Genomic DNA, 17,526 nt, shown 5'->3' on the forward strand with positions numbered 1-17,526 from the left:
GCATTATGTCACATTTATTAACCATACAAACAGAGGATTAGTAATTTTGTTGAGTTACTGCAGATTAAAATAATAAATTAAATAAATGTACTTTTTATTCTCTCTTCTACTCCTGCAAGAAAAGCTGATGAAATGCCTGTCAATTTTCCATATAGCCATACTACTTCAACAAACTATTCACTGACATTAAAATTAGCATTGTCTGAAACTAAGTATGATTCTATCCCCTTTTCTTCTCAGATATGCTGGTTTACTTCTGCCAGGGAGCAGTCTAAAATATCAACATCATTTTGTAGAAGGCCTCCTAAAAATGTGGAAATATATCACGTACTAAAACAGCATTTCCTACATTCTCACTGGCACATAATAAAATGATCTACATTGCTTTGGGAAAATTTTAGTTGTAAAATGTAACACCTGAGGATATTGTGAAATCAAAGTTTACAGAAAAATTGTTTTAAAAATAAAATACCACTCAAAATAAGACTTATTTAAAATATCAAAACAAACTAACCAAACTTACATTTCTATGAGGTGACAGCAAAAATTCCAAATCCTTTTATAATTAGGTAAATTATTTATTTGCTTCAACTTAATTTAACACACTAAATTTGCCTTCAAGTTATTTTAACTGCTTTAGCTTTTTTGCTGTATTAGACCTAATAGCTTCTGAACATCACTCTGAAAGATTTACCCTGAAGTGGTTGCAGAATTCCTACTCTGTAGACCTCCCTCCTCCCCTCTAAAGTCACTCAGTGGAGCTTTTTAAATAACTTTCTGGAAGGATAGCAGAGAAATGGATGGAACAGACAGACAAATATCTGTTTATCTAAAAGTTTTCAGTTTTTATTAACAAAAGTTAAAGTAAATGTTCTAATTCTCCATGCCTGCCCACACTCACACAGGCTTCCCTCAGGGAACTCATTCACAGCAAACAGCCAAGTGACATTCAAATGTTCTTACATTCTTTAAGAGGTTCTTGTAATAGAGAGCTAATACAGATTGAGAGACTTTAAGATAGTTATTGGGATATCAATAATATATACATTCAACAAAAGAACAAATTATAAATATTCTTGGCTATACATTTAACTCAAGTATTATATTCTTCTTTCTGTATTCAATAATGTAATTATATACATGCCTCTCAATAGAATATTGGAATAAAAAGAAAACTGAGAGTTCATCAATCCCAGTGGTTTGCATTAACCTCCTGAGAGTACCTAAAGTTCAGGCAGAAAACCTTCTACTTTTACCTAAACACAGACACAGAGCATGCAATCATGGATGATTACATAAATATAAATAAAATATCTCTCTGTTATTCTGATTAACTACAATGATCTTAATGTTATGTGACCAGTTGTTTAACTAGTACCATTTGCAATTAGTTCTCCAAATTGTAAAAGTAAAACAAAATATTGAATAAGCTGAAGCCACATTATCCCTAACTTCCATTTTTAAAGTTTATTTAAATAGCCTAATTCTCACTAAATGGCTCTACCACATTCAGTGTGTAACCCTGGTCAAGTTATTTAACTCCTCTATCTAACGAGCTAAAAAAAAAGAGTCAATAACAGTTACATACCTCACAGAACTGTGAGGGCAAGTTAATACAAATAAAGTACTTAATAACAATGTCTGCTAAGTACTCAATTTAAACTATTATTAAGGTTAATTAGCTGATAACTATTCAATAAACATTAGTTATTAGTAAAAATAACAAAAAATTCTCTTAGAAATCAGGAAACGTGTATAAGTATTCTTGTACAAGTAAGCACACATACAGGATTAATAAAACAAATGGGACAACTAATCAGAAAGTTCAAGTGCTTTTACATGTTTTAAATTTTGCATGAAAAATAGTTAAAAAGAAAAAAGAGGATGACATAACCAGTCTCAACAGTCTGAATGACACCAGACAACTGATTTATATTGTTCCTCACTGACATTTTCTAGGACACCCTTTCCATATATATACATACAAACTTTGTAAATGTAGAATCGACTTTCAAATGTATTGAAGCCACCTTGTATCACAAAATAATTCTTTATGAGATGCTTAAATGACTCTATTAAGGTTTTTCTGAGGTGGTATAAGTTAACCCAAGAAGGACCAAATTACATAATGATACATTACACAGCATTACCAAAACTACTTTTTTAAATGTGTTATTTTAATTCCTCACTTATCATGTAAACCATTAGTTCTCAAACCTGGTCAAAAAAAATCAGAACCACGTGGAACATTTTAAAAATTACAAATTCCCAGAACCCAGTCTAGATTTACTGACTCTCCAAGGCTAGGTATGGGGGTATCTTTATTTTTAAAGAACTGCTTAGGTGATTCTGGCATTCAGCCAGGTTTGAAAACTAGTGTTCTAAACAATATCACCTTAGATGCCTTTCTCTTTTAGGATCTGGATAATTTCATATAAATTTCATTTTAAATTTAAAGTCATCATAGTTATTATACAATTATAAACACCGATATACAGGGAAAAAATTGAATGACTTATTCAGAGATATCCAATGGGTAAAAATAAATCTTGAATAAAGTTTTCTATTCCTAATCTAATTCATCATACTAAAACCACTTTCCTTTCCACTAAATGCAGCATAAAGTGGAACTGTTGTAAATACAGGTAGTTTAATACAAACATACAAATGCATTTCTTCAAGCAACACTATAAAACGAGTAAACTGGTATAGATGACAATTTAGAATAGAATTTGAGATAATGATAACTGACTGTAATCTCAACATAAACAAAAACTGTGTAACAAACCTGTGTAAGACAGCCTCTTCTAAAAAATGGGGAAAATAAGGCTTACTACAAGTTAGGTGGATAGAAAGACAAATTCAATTCAGATGAAGTCATTTTGAGCTTCTAAGCTCTGAGAAAGATTTCAGTCTATATAATGGACTTAATGATTAGGAAAACAAACAAAAAAATCTAACAACAATAGATAAAGTACTTTCACTAGCATAATATAAAACTGAGATTTACACAACACTTTACCCAGATTTCCCTTACCTAAAGTATCCACTTCTGTAACTGACTTTGTTTCTAGATGGAGATCAATATCCTTTGGAATGGTTAGTGGCTTACTTTCAATGTGACCATTATATTTCCTATAAAAATCAGACAAGTGACACAGAAAACAAGTTACCCTCACTGTTATTCAAGTGTTTGTATCAAACTAACTACAAATGAGGTTATAAATTTCACAGTGAAAAAGAACTTCTAATATTTCATCAAAAAGGACGTAAGGCACTCAAAAGTAGTTTTTAAAAGGGGAACTACAAAATATGGATGTAAATTATTATGAGAATATACAGATTACCAAGGAAAGAGTTACCTAAACTAGTGACAGAAACAAAACCTTGATTGCTAGCTTAGCACTGCACCCCATTTTTTCTGCTCTCTCCTGTAGATTTAAAGACAGCCCTAACATCTCTTTCCTTAGGCACAAGAGCAAAAGGAAATGAAGACAAAATGCATTTCACTTTGAAATTATACACGTACACACACACATACATATAAACAGACCTGTAGCTATAAGCAAGTCAGAGCTGAAAAAATACATTAAGATTTATGTGCATGAGAAATTCTGAAATGTGAAAGGCTAGCTCAGAGTTGCTTTTACTAAGAATCATGGATGGAGGAAAGCAACAGAATTCTTCAGGTGCATGTGTATTATTTCCAAATTTAATTTTTAAACACAAACATAAATCAAAAGCAATAAACTTTCAGTAACAATAATTATAATAACAAGAAACAATTTCACATTTGTTCTTGAGTAAGTATAAACTTGGAAAACCTCAGTAAAAATTTTAATTCACGTCAATAAATCAAATAATAATTATTGCTACTAAAACAGAATAGTGTTGTTAGTGCATCTTTCTGTAAACGTAAAGCATTTTCAACATATAAAAATTATTGTAAAAATAACAAAATTATTGACAAGGCATATAATAAGAATTCAAATGTTTATAAAATAAATACTGTACTACATAACTAAGTTTTACAAATGTTGACTATGGTAGCTGTGAAAAGGCAAATGTGGAATAGTTAAAAAGAAACACAGAAACTAAAAACTGACCTGGATTAAAATCCTGACTCCTAATAGTTATGTGAACTTGAACAACTCATTTAACTTCTTTGATCAACAGCTTCCTCATTAGTAAAACATAAATTACAATGACTATTTAGGGTTACTGTGTGGATTAAATAAGACTGTGTAAAAGTGTTTTGAAAATTATAATATTAGGCAGAAATATTTTATTAAAGAACATAACCACTGGAATACAGAGAAGGAGGATTTGCACTTAATATTCCAATGAGCTTCAAGGTATATTTGTAATGATAAGTGAAAAAGAAAATGGTAGCAAGATCAGAGAAGACAGTCTTTTCAAACTTCCAATTTCATGTCAAATAATCAATAATCAATAATCTTCAAAGGATATTTTTTTAGCACCCATATATCCATTAGCCCACGTTAACAGAATTTTTATGATATACATGAGGAATTTGGTGACAATATGTTGTCACTGACATTTTATAATATATTAGAATCACAGAATCAGAGCCTAAGAAGTCCTCCCCAGCTAAGGAAACTAAGGCCCATTTAGAGAGGCTAACTAACATGCACTTTCCTTGAAAATTCAATATAAATAGGGGTACAAAATTTTAAAGCTGGAAGAATCTTTCACAATTACTATGTTTGGTCCTTCTACTTCACAGATGAGGCTGCTGTGGTCTATTCAGTGAGGTTTATTAGCAGGCAGTTTTCTTCAGAAACTTTAAGTATAATATTCAAGAGCCTGACAGGACCTAAGAAGTTAATACTGTCCACCCCTTTTATTTAAAAAATGAGAAAACAGAGGTAAAAAGCAAATGAATTTGCCCAGTATCTGAGTGGTAGCAAAATCTGGAAAAGAACCCAGACCAACTGGTATCTTTAAATGAGTTGTAAAGACATGGGTTACGGGTCTCCCCTATTCAATCCCCCACTAACAATTCTTAAGTAAAATAATCACTTTTGTGCTTATATATTAGATTACTACACATTGGGTGCTCTTAAAGGGTGATTCAATATTATTTTAGATCATGGATTTTGATCTCAGATTTACCAACTGTTTATAGCATAATCGGTAAATGTTCCTTTAACCAAAGTACCAAAATATATTTACATAAATTCTATTAAATATTTGACACCTTACAAGCTTGGCAATATAACTTACCTATCTTTTCTGCTTTTCCCTTTTTGCTGCTTTCCTGCAAGAATTCTTAATTCTTCTTCTGTAGGATGTTGATACCAACGCAAACTAAGAGAAAAGTAATTCTTTTAAATAAAGAATTAAGATCACCAGAATTATTCACTTATTCTACAAATATTTGAGTTTCCTAATTGTGAAGACACTGCAGGGAAATATCAGGTGAAAAACTCTAATATGAAACAGATACTACTGCTTAAGTCTTAAAAGGTTTAGATTCAAATCCAGCAACCACTTACCAGCACTTACTAGATGCCAGACCCTGCAATGTTGTTTGTAGGTATTTTTCTCACAACTGACACTGTATTAATATATATATTAAGATCATATTGGCTTACTTTAACAAACTCTGCAGGCAAGCTGACAGAAGCACATTAGAATTCTCCACCCATTACATGGAAGGAATTGTTACTTGTCTTAAAAAGACAGTCCTTTGAATGCCCTCAAAACTACAAGTACTCTTTGCTTTCCTTTTCTTTCTTTCCTCCCTTTAATTTAGTTGGAGAATTCGCGAACTTTATGTGTATAAGGATTCAAGTGAATTGCTGTATTTACAAAACCCTTATAAGGATTCAAGTGAATTGCTGTATTTACAAAACCCTTATACTCTTGGCTATAGCTAACCCTCTTCAGTTAGGGCTCCAAAAACAACTGACTGTATTTATTACCCCCACCAGCCAGTCAAAACAGCCAAACAAGTCATTGTTATTCCTTCCCAAGCCCCCACCTGCTCATTCTCAATTTCCTGTCTCACCTGAACTTTCTATCTGCCGGCCACCTAAATTTGATATTTGGGTTTTACCTTCAACATGCCCTTTCCACATATTATCATTAATTTGGTTCTTTAACTCTTAAAATTCTAAACTTGCCTACTTCCCTGAAAGGACCTTAGTTCAGCGTATCTTCCTCTCTAGCTCTGACTATGGCAAACTTCCCCTTCCTTTCCCCTGGACTAAATGCATTCTGATCCCACCTTTATTTATTTTTCCGTAATGCAAATCGTATCAAGCTATATATGCCTGCGTAAATCCTTTCCAAGACTCCTCACAGAGTAAAGCAGTGAGTAAGGCAGTTAGGCAAGGACTCTGACCAAGGTCCTGCTGTTATAAAAAAGAAACAAGACACCTAGTATTGATAGATCTTTCAAGTTTTCAACCACAAAAATCTAGGTTTTTAAAGTGAAATACCCCAATTTTTAAAAAATGCTACCGCTGATTTGCTGTTTTAAAAATACTGGCAATTTGAGTAATAACTGGATATTTAATGATGTAAAGAAATTATTGTTAAAAATTTTTCACTGTAATAATGGGATTATAGTAATTTTTTAAAAGCGCATATATTTTAGAGATATACACTGAAATATCTACGAATGAAATAATAATAATATTTGCTACAAAATAATGTTGGGGGGAAGGAGAGATGAAGGGGAGCATAGATGAAACAAACTGGCTACCAGCTATTGTGATGAATACACAGGAGCTATTATATTTGTTATATATTCACGATATTATTCTGTCTATATTCGTTGTATACGTTTAAACGTTTGCATTAAAACTAAAACACACATTACAAGGCCAAATATAGAGTTTGTGACCTCCTATTTTCACAGCCTTTCACAATCTGACTACTGTCTGCTGCACCAGACTCACTTTCAAGAATTCTCCTTTTGTACATGACATTCTACCTAGACTAAATGACCTTTATTCCACAAATTCTTTCATCCCTTGGCATTTCTGCATATATTCTTCTCTCTGCTTGTAAACACCTATGCTACTACTGGCAAACTCCTAATTTACCTTTGATGGTTTATAAGGCAGTCTCTCTGTGGTATAATAAAGAATATACCTGGTCATTGTCCCCATTTCTTGGCACAGAGTTTCAAAAGCCCTTGAAATTTTCTGAGTGATAAGGGAGTCTTTGTTATGCTAATATGGGGACTCAGGGGGGACCTCTAGATAGTTTTGGGAAGGGAGGCAGGTCACCAGAAATACCAACCACATGATTAGAGTTGGAACTTTCAGCCAGGTCACCTCCAAGAAGAGGAAGGGGGTTGAAGATTAAGTTCAATCACGTGGCCATTGATTAAAAATCATGCCTATGTAATGAAACTCCATAAAATCTCTGGACACCGAAGCTCAGAGGAGCTTCCTAGCTGTTAAACACACTAAAGTGCCTGAAGGGTGACATGCCCTGATTCCACAGGGACAGGACATGGAAACTGCTCCTTCCCAAACGCCATCCGATGTGTAATCTTTATAATAAAACTGTAATCACTGCACTTTCCTGAGTTCTAGTTGTTATACAGAATTATTGAACCTGAGGGGGTCATGGGAACGCCCTAATTGGTAGCCAGTAGCTGGTTGTCAGAAGTATGGCCCAGGGATCCAAAGACTTGCAGCTGGCATCTGAAGCCTGGGCATTCTTATGGAGGACTTTGCCTTTAACCTGTGGGATCTGTGCTAACTCCAGGTAGTCAGTGTCAAAATTGATTTGCAGTTGGTATCAGACCGGTTAGGTTAAAATGGAATATTCCGCTAGCTGACAGATGCTTGGAGTGAAGATTTTATGACTTACTTGTTTTTGTATACTTCAAAACTAGTACAGTGACTGGCATATAGTAAGTGCTCAAAAAGGATCAATGAATGAATTCAGTTCTCCTCTTAGTTTAAGGGTTTTACAATAAAATATATCTATCCCAACCCAAAATTCCCTAAACTATACTTAACACGGGTAGGGAGGCACTTCCTGAAATTTCGATTGAAGTCCAGAATTTTAACTTACAGTCGATTCTTGTTATTCGCGGTAGTTATGTTCTATAAAGTCGCCGCGAACACTGAACCATTGTTCCTAGGGGAAATACAGGGTTAGGTTCCCACGAGCCTCTGGTCACAACATCTTCATCAATCAATCAATACATACCCTTGTTTTATGTGTGTTTCTGTTTAAAGTAGTACCTTATTTAATATATACTGTTGATTCACTAATATTAAATTCATGGCCAACAGTAATAAAACTCATGCGTGAGCAAAGCTTTTCTAATAACTGTAATCATAAGTATAGTATTTTCCTGATTTCTGTGAATATTTCTAGTGAATTTTCTCTATAAGGCATATCATAGCCTTCTTGCGCTTAGGAACACTAGATATCAAGCACTTCAGCACTACATGTGGGGGCCATTTTAAATAGCGAAGTCACCAACAAAAAGCAAAAATATGAAAAACATGGCACTAAATAGACCACAAAAAGGATACTTGTTTACAATATGAAAGGTACAGCAAGAAGGCCTCAGCTAGGAACCTGGGCCTCAGCTGGGAACAGGCCACTCAAATTTTTTACCATTCTGCGTATGTCTATAAATGACCTTGAAAGCACCACAAGTATGGGTTTTGGGGTTACAAATAAATTTTAGCAAGTAGGCAAATCACAAGTAGAGAATCTACAAATAATGAGAATTGACTGTATAACATTTAGGAGAACACATAAGCAATAACTCATTTATAAAGACTAAAATTAGTTGTTTATTTCTTTGAGAAATAATTATCAGTGAAAGACTCTTAGTACTATAGGAAAACTTAAGTTACATTTAGAATCCTGTAATAATAAAATATTATAAGATCCTTACATTTTCTAGGACCCACTTTCTTTTAAAATATTCTCAAACTTGTTTAATCTTATTTTGTGAATCCATTTTTCTAAAATGAATTGCATTTATTACGTTCAGGTCATCTTCATTAGTAACAATTACTGTTCAAAGCTAGAATCTAAAAGTACCGAGTGCTCTCAGGGACACTTCCAGTCTGTTACTCATCTATCCATCCATCTACCCATTCATCTATCCACCCGTTGATTTATCAGACATTTATGGAGCCCACTACGGTCAAGTACTCTGCCAAGCAACGGAGATATAATCACCCATAACAAAGCCAAAGTCCCTGATTTCTTGATGTTTATATTTCAGTTGGGGCAGAATTTAACCAATTTTTGAAAAGACAAACATCATATATTGGATACTACACAAAAGAATCAAATATGTAGTGAGAATGAGAGACAAGCCTTAAGGTATTGGGTTACAAAACCTCTCTGAGATGACATTTGCCCAGCAAACTAAAGAATAAGAATGGAGTGCGAGAGCATTCCAGGCAGAGAAGAGTATGTCCAAAAGCACAAAAGCATGAAACAACTCAGAACAATGCAGTAACCAAAAGGGCAAGGAGGCAGTAGCACCATGTACAAGGAGAAACACATGAGGGAGGCTGAAGAGATAACAGGGAACAGGTCATGCAAAGCCTCTTGGGTCCATATGGAGTGTAGATTTTATGCTAAAATAATGGTTTCAAAGCAAGAGAAATAACTTGATTTACATTTTAAGATTTCTTTTACTGCTCTGTGAATTAGAACAAGGCAAGAATAGCACGGAAATATATTTCATTATCAACAGTTCTTGTAAGGTAAGGAATGGAAAGAAAGGATGGAATGAAGGATGATATTTACATTTCTGATTTGAGGAAGATGGTGGTACATTTTCTGACATAGAGTAGAGCAGGAAGAAATCAAGAATTTAAACATGCTGAGTTTTTAAGTACCTATGAGACATGAAGTGAAAATATCAAGAGGGCTACTGTATATTAGAATCTAGAGCTCACAGATAACCTGGGGCTATTACATAATTGTGGTATTTAAATCCATAGGCATGAATAAGATCACCTAAGGGGAAAATAAAACATGGTAGAAGGCTAAATAGTTAATAAGGAAGTGGGAAAATCGAGTTTATGAGGACAAGTATGTAACAAATTCAGCATTGATGGAAAACAGGGAAATAGGCCCAAAACTAAGGAATAGATATGGGAGGGGCTTTGTTTTTTAAGAAGGAAGGGAGGCAGAGTTGTGACTCTTGTTTATTTTTTGTTGCTATTATTTTTAATGGGAGACCTTAAAAAAAAAAAGTGTGCTAACAGGAATAATCCAACAGAAAGGAAGCAATTAATGGCAAAGAAGAGAGGAAATGGCCAAAGAAAAAAAGTCAGGGTGAAGGTTAGAGGGAATGGGATATAGATCACAAATGCTGGAGTTAGGTCTTGATAGCAGGATACCTCCTCCATAGGCCAAAATTAAAATATATAAACATTAAAAAAAAACAAAGAGACGCTGCACGTGTAACTAGGGTTGTGGGTTTGATGGCATGAAGATGAGAGCGACAGGCTCTGGTTTCAAGAGCTTAGAGTGAGGCTGAGGCAGGCATGTATAAATGAAGAGAGGATTTGGGTTGAAAAAGCTGTCTGAGAAGTAGAACACACAAAGACTGCCAGGTAGCATGGAGTAGCCATCTAAGGACATGAATTCAAAGTAAAACCTAAAGGCACAGTTGCACAATTTTCTTCAACAGTCAGTGCTTCATACACAGTTTGATTTCATATCATATGATTCCCATCTACTAAACTTTAAGTTCTGGTCTCAATTTTTGGTCTTTTCCTTTGCAAAATGACTTGCAATTTGCTTGCCTCTGATGCACTAGGCCTTTCAAATATGGGCTTAGAAGACAGATATAAAAGTTTATCAGCCTTAGATTCGATGTTAAATAATGGTTACAAAAACACAATTAGAGAAAAATGCTTTATGTTAAGCAAAAGAAGCATGATGTAAAAATTACACATGAAATAATCACATCCATGAGGGGAAAATAGGAATAGAAAAAATTAGAAGGAAATACAACAAAATTTACACAGAGATTGTCTTTAGCTGAGAGGAATATAGTTTGCTACCTCTTATTTTTCCTTTTTATCAATTTACCATCTTTTTTCTAAATCATAGGCATGTATTCTGTTAGTAATAGAAAAAAATTAAAAAAGAGTAAGTATTAATAGAATCTCACTACAAAACTGAACCTCTTGCATTTAAGTTAAATTGTACTTTATGACATTTACTTTGGCTATTTTCACTTATATTCAGACTGTCAGCATGTCTCAGATAACAAAGCCAACTTGGTGTTATACTCCACTAAATCACTGAAATAATTTTTCAATAATTTTCTTGCATAAACCTCTTACATAAAGTAATATCAGGCTACAACCTTTCTTACTAAGGAGTTCAAGAGAACTGAAAAAACATATACCAGAAAATACAGAATGTACTGACCCAGATTCTTCAAAAAAAAATTTAAGCAGCAATGCCATTTAAAGCAAACTACTTAAAAATTTTTCAGAAGTAAAAATTTCAGAAATTTAAAATGAAAATCTGAACATGAACAAATATGGAAAAGCTTAGTATTGAGAGAAAGCTAAAAAAAAGCTTTAATACATAAATAATCATACAAAACTCTTTCACAACATAGGCCACAACATAGTTTTAGTCTCCATTCTAAATCTCTAAATAATAATTTAGAAGTGAAAAAAAAAAACTTAAGGGAAAACAAACACCACCTAAAACATAGAAAACCTTTCAGTACAAGTAACTAAAATATCATTTATTATACATATACATTCTCTTGTTATTTATTGGAAAATTTACTAGAATATCATGACATTCTGGAACTGGAAGTTAAGACAGCTAAGGCAGGAGAGCAAGGACTCAGGCATTCCATAAGGGTAGTAGCTTAAGGTTTAAACCTTTCCCTTAGGTCATAGGTCCCACCTACCGTGCATTTGAATAGTAGGTTTCTCTCACCAAAGGGAATTTGCAAATTCTTGGATCCAGCAACAAGCAAAAAGAGTTAAGAGCAATTGAATAGGGTGTTTTCACACCTTCTTTACCCAATATAGGATGAGACAAAATCAGAATAAATCCAACCGTAATATATTTTGAGTCAGGGACATATGAAGGGAAGTAGCTGACCAAAGTGAGAGCCTAGGGGAATAAAGGGGTAGAGAAAAATGCATAAGGTTTGAGCTGAACAATCAGGAAAATGGAAAGCAGGTTCAGCAAGGAAGCTATAAAGGAGAAAAAGCAAAATCCTACTCTTCATGCAAAACCCACTATTCAAATGTACAAAGAATGTAACCTATCACTTACCTCTCCATGAAAAGAGGGGCCAAGCAAACTTCAAAACAAAAAGGAACTTTAATTACATTAGAAAGTAGAGAATACTTTGGCTACAAATCAGTGGTATGCTGGACATAATAAATAACTAATGTCTTTAGGCAACCTGAGCAATGGTTAGAACGAATGTTCCTTGCGTTAGGGAAAGCAATTCACAGTAAAGGTAAAGAGAAACCAACTTTCCACAATTTTTCTTTCCTTTGGGGAGGAAGGGAAGAGTAGAGCAACCTAAGAGCACTAGACTCTTCATACCTGAGTTTTTCAAGGTCAGTAATACTTGCTCACAGGTTATGGCAAGAAAAATTTTGCTGCTTAAATTCTTGTTAAAGCAGGAATGCCTCAACAGTCTGACAGTTATATAAAAAGGCATGTAAAAAAAGGAGAATAACATTTTCTAGAAGAAAAACATTTATCTATTAAAAAACTGGAAGAATGCAATACAAAATAATTATAATTTAGTAATGTGGAATAAATTTAATCTCAAATGGTGAGGAGAGGTATAGTTTTAACAGATGATATTTCTTAAACTCTTCTTCACACTTAGCATGCTTTTGGTAATCAGAAAAATGCTGATGTGCCTTTTAACTTAGAATAAAGGGTGACTGTAATCCTAGAGAAGCCAGAAAAATAAGTAAAGAGTAAGTAAGTAAAGAGAAACCATATACTGCTTATAACCTGAGGGTATCTTCTAGAAGGCTAAGCACAGCTAGGGAAAAAAGGTAGAAGAAAGAAAACCTTCAATAAATTACTCTATAAACTGCCAGCAGAAGTCACAGTGGTTGTGGAAAAGTTCACCTCCACCAAATTCAAACCTTGGTTCAAGTATGTCTGCTCCAGGACAAGGGTCTGGAATCTGATGAGCAGTCATAAATCAAATAATTACTAGACTATGAATCAGACTTCCAGCATAAAAGGCCTGGATCTGTTTCATTTTTCAGTATGTGAACAGGAGTAAAGTTAAAATTTTCTCATCTGTAAAAATGGAGACAATATCACCTACAGCAAAGAAGGACTAGGCACTTACCCATCCTGCTTTTACTTCCTAGGTACAATGAAAAGTGTATTTCCCAGCCTGTTGTGCACTTTGGCCTGAACCAGTCATAGGGCTCCAGACTATGTAATGTGGGCAAAAATGATATATCTACTTCTAAGCTTGGCCCCTAGAATCTCCTGAAAAATCCACAGCCCACTCTCTCTCTACTTGCCAACCGGCATAGCATCTAATAGAAGGACTCCAAAGCAGCAGAAGGAACAGAGGAGCCACAAGACAGAAGAAGCCTAGAATCCCTAAGTAACCACCTGAAGGATAGCTGAATCCTTGAATCATCATTTTGTGAAGGATCTAGACAGAGAGCTGCCTGACCCCTCTCAGGTACCCCCATTTGACCCTGATTCCTGTCTGAGGAACTGAGTGAGAAACTTTTATTAAGTTCAGACACCAAGATTTATGAGGTCATAACATATCCCAATACATCTCTTCTTCCAAGTTCAGAGTGTAGAGATCCAAATGAGATAACAGAAATAAAAATTTTATCAGTTCAAAGTTCTATAACATTGTAAAGGTAATATTTATGGAATTAAACCAGGCTAAAGACTATGCATTATTTTTTTGAAAACTAGATATCTACAATACTACTTACAATATATAAATGTTATTTAACAAGAGCTAGAAAACCAGTCAATTTTTAATATAAAAAATCAGCAGGTTAATTTATAAGCAAAAACTGCTAATTCCTTCAAGGTACTGACTTCTTCAGGAAATAGGCAGGCTTACTCATTAAGTCAACATAATACAAACAGGTGCCACTTCACACCTTCCATTCTAAAAGAGACAGAAGCTGATGAGAGATATGGACAGAAACTAATTTACATGATAAAAAGAGAAGCCATAACTTTTAAGAAAAATATGAATACTTACAATTTGAAGATATGATACTAGTGGAATAAATATTAAGTCAACAGATACCGAAACTAAAAAGAAGTTTCTTCTGTCATACCCATGATTAACCTATCGTGGTATCTACACATCTATTCACTTGAATAGTTCTATTAAATAGCTATTCAGTATAGTCACTCCCAAACCATCCTACACTATTCATAATTTTAAAAGTCCTCATAAGCCTCTCCCTTTAAATTTCTTCAAGTATTTTAGAGCCGATAATCTAAGAAGGTTCTCAGATCTTTCTCCTTCAACTCAGCAACATCATATGGTTTAAAATGCAAACTGTCATTTCTGATCAATAATATTTTTACATGAGCAATTTAGAAGAGATTTTAGATTTTCTTAATATTAAAACAGTATCATTTCATATCACAAAAGGTTGGCAAAACAATAATGATCCCAAAATGATAAAATCAATATTCTTATTCAACAGAGTTAGGCAACATTGAGCAATATAGCTTCATGACCTAAAAATTTCAGAATTAATATTAAAGAAAAATAGATGATCTTAAGAACACAGAGCAAAAAAAACAAAAACAGAAAGGAAATGAAACTAACTACAGCAGAAGAGTAACTATTACTAGAAAATCCTGATTGGTATCCTTGAAACCTGATTTGGAATTAGAGACAGCATTAATTACCACTAAAGTTAATCTATTTATAAAAGCAAATCAAGATCACAAAAAACATCAACTTAACGTTTATTTTTGAAGGTTGAGCTCCTCTTCAAATTAGCAATATATATACTTATGACACATACTTGTCAAATGAGTAAAGATTTTAAATATATTGTTCCAATATTAACAAAGAGAATCAGTTTTCAAGCTCTGAAATTTTAGTTTTATAGAAACAAATGTGTTGCAGATTACGTAAGAAAGTAGAAGTTGCCTATAGACTAAAAAGGGACATGACTGCAAAGATCTTTAAAGCCAAAAGAGACCTGGAAGTCTCCCTGGAGACTCATCATAAACAAAAATCTAGAAATGTGCAATTCTTAGTAGAAAACAAGCTACCTTAATATGTATTTTACCTAGTTTATTAATTCAGATTCCTTTTATTTAGAATTAATGGTATTTGCCCAGCAGATGTTCACCCTTTCATGATCTACAAAAAAGGTTTTTGCTAAGCAAAAAAAGGAAGCAAGGTTGCACAGGGCATAAACGTACATAGTTAAAAACTAGTCACAGATGATTTACTTTTTTCACTTATAAATAGCTTTGATGAAGCTTTTATTTAACTTCACTAAAACTTCAGTCATTGTTTACTTTGCTAATAAAATATACATTTTTAAACTGCTGTTCTCTCACACATTCCACACACATGTGTGTGCCTATCAGTGTTCAAAAAAACTTTTTAAGCAGTCTAAGTAATATTTTCCTATATTTAAACACTGATAAGGAAAAAGTATAAAGCATTAGAGAAGAAGAATATACTTAAAACTAGAAAATAAATTTAAGCTTTATGGATAGAATTGCTTATTATTGGTCTTGCAGTATATGAAATCATTACGAGGATAATAGCTATCCATTGCTTTCTAATTTCCAACGGTCTAAACAGAAGAAAATTGATATACAAATCAATAATAGAATTTGGTTATTTATTAGAGACAAATAATTGGAGCAAAACTATAGTCATGGTACCAAATCTATAATTTACCTTTCATAATTATACAAGGTTGTGGCATGTATTTCTGTATGCAGAGTTTTACTGCTTTTGCCTCACTACACCTCCTATATTTACCTTCTTTACTTTTGATTTTATATTTTTATTGTACAAATTTCAGCAAGGTAACTTACCTCCTCTGCAGAAGGAGGTGACAGTAGTAAGCTTAAACTGCAGTAAACAAAATTAAAATCCTACAAAACAACTTCATCTCCTCCTCACTAAATTAAAGTTTAAAATTATTTGCAGTAAAACAAAGAGCCCCTAATTCTCATAATAAACTCTCAAGTAAGTCACCAATAATAGGATATGTGCTTTGAGTCACTTTTTCCAACAATGGTAAAAATATTTAAGCACTTCCATTTACAGTCTCTTCCTCTTGTTGACCAACTTTTATTAAAGGTAACTAGAAAAGTCATGTGATAGTTCCAGTGGCCATGGACAGAAAGGGATAGAGAAGGAAGGGACTAAATTCTTGACCATGACCCTATTACCTTTGTACTAAACAGATAAACTACTAATATCTCAAGTAAGAGAACTAAGGAAGCTAGATTTTCCTCATTATTTTCCTTTTTCATGTTTTTAGAAAATTGGAATTAGCACTTCACTTCTAGGAAGTTAATCAGCCTGGTAAACTAAACAAAGATTTGAAAGTGCCAGTCAGAATCAGCCTATCCTTGCCTTACCTGCCATTACAGAGTAGCCATCGAGCAAGAGAATAGTGAGGTATAATCTTCTGCATGACACTGGCCATCACCATGGTAACAACCAGCTGTATACCTATCACACCCTGTGTAAAGAAACAAACAAACAAGTTTAACAATGAACGAATTTAGATTTGAGGACATTGCTGAAAAGCTTTCTATACATTTTGAAAATTATACTTTAAGAAAGATGGATTTACTACCAAAATACATATTATTCTGCCATTTAGGTATTCAAGACCACGTATGTTTAAACTTAAAATACGTGATCTCCTCTCATAATCCTCTACAAGTTAAAGTAGCATACACATTCAAAATCTATTCCCAAGAAATGTTCTCCATTACTTAAGTGTACCAAAATGAAGTGAAAAATGGTGATTTTGTTTTTTTCATCCTTCTCCAAAGTTACTCTATTCAACACACTTAAAACACTACCTTGGCTAGGTCTAAAAGCAGTATGCGTTTTTTTTAATTCTAGGGTGGTAGTGAATGACTAAAGAGCATTAACTATAGTAAGTGTGATAGCAGAACTGGCCTGAAAGTCACTAGAAAAAAAATTTTAATTCATGCTGTCATCACCAACTTCCAGTGGGTGGGCCTTCAACAAGGTCCAAAAATGCCCGTAGTTTGCTCTCATCAATCCCTCTCTTGTTCTCCGTAATACCTAATTCAAACCTTCTCCCACCTCCTCAAACCTCCAACTTCCCTCAAACTATTTTTTAAAATTCTTTTTGTTGAAGTATAGTTGATTTACAATCACAGCAAAGAGATTCAGTTATACATAAATACATATATACACACATATATATTTTTTCATATTCTTTTCCATTATAGGTTATTTCAAGATATTGAATATAGTTCCCTGTGCTATACAATAGGACCTTGTTATTTACCTATTTTATATAT

General features: G+C 33.6%; 1 protein-coding gene across 7 annotated transcripts in view; it reads right to left on the reverse strand.

The window, feature by feature from the left end:
* TMEM161B (transmembrane protein 161B) overlaps positions 1 to 17,526 on the reverse strand; it is a 69,043-nt gene that overhangs the window by 30,814 nt on the left and 20,703 nt on the right. For 3 of the 7 annotated variants that reach the window (XM_059916732.1, XM_059916733.1, XM_059916730.1), the window contains exons 2-4: positions 16,603 to 16,706; positions 5,248 to 5,331; positions 3,038 to 3,135 (exon numbers count right to left, since the gene is read on the reverse strand). In XM_059916732.1, the coding sequence (XP_059772715.1) occupies positions 3,038 to 3,135; positions 5,248 to 5,331; positions 16,603 to 16,676 (256 nt within the window). In that variant the 5' untranslated portion in view covers positions 16,677 to 16,706. Of the gene's footprint in view, positions 1 to 3,037; positions 3,136 to 5,247; positions 5,332 to 8,061; positions 8,128 to 16,602; positions 16,707 to 17,526 lie in introns of those variants that run through there. The other 4 variants (XM_059916734.1, XM_059916738.1, XM_059916737.1 and 1 more) reach the window with 4 other exon arrangements.

Source organism: Balaenoptera ricei, chromosome 3 (assembly GCF_028023285.1).
Source record: "Balaenoptera ricei isolate mBalRic1 chromosome 3, mBalRic1.hap2, whole genome shotgun sequence".
NCBI classification, from domain to species: domain Eukaryota; kingdom Metazoa; phylum Chordata; class Mammalia; order Artiodactyla; family Balaenopteridae; genus Balaenoptera; species Balaenoptera ricei.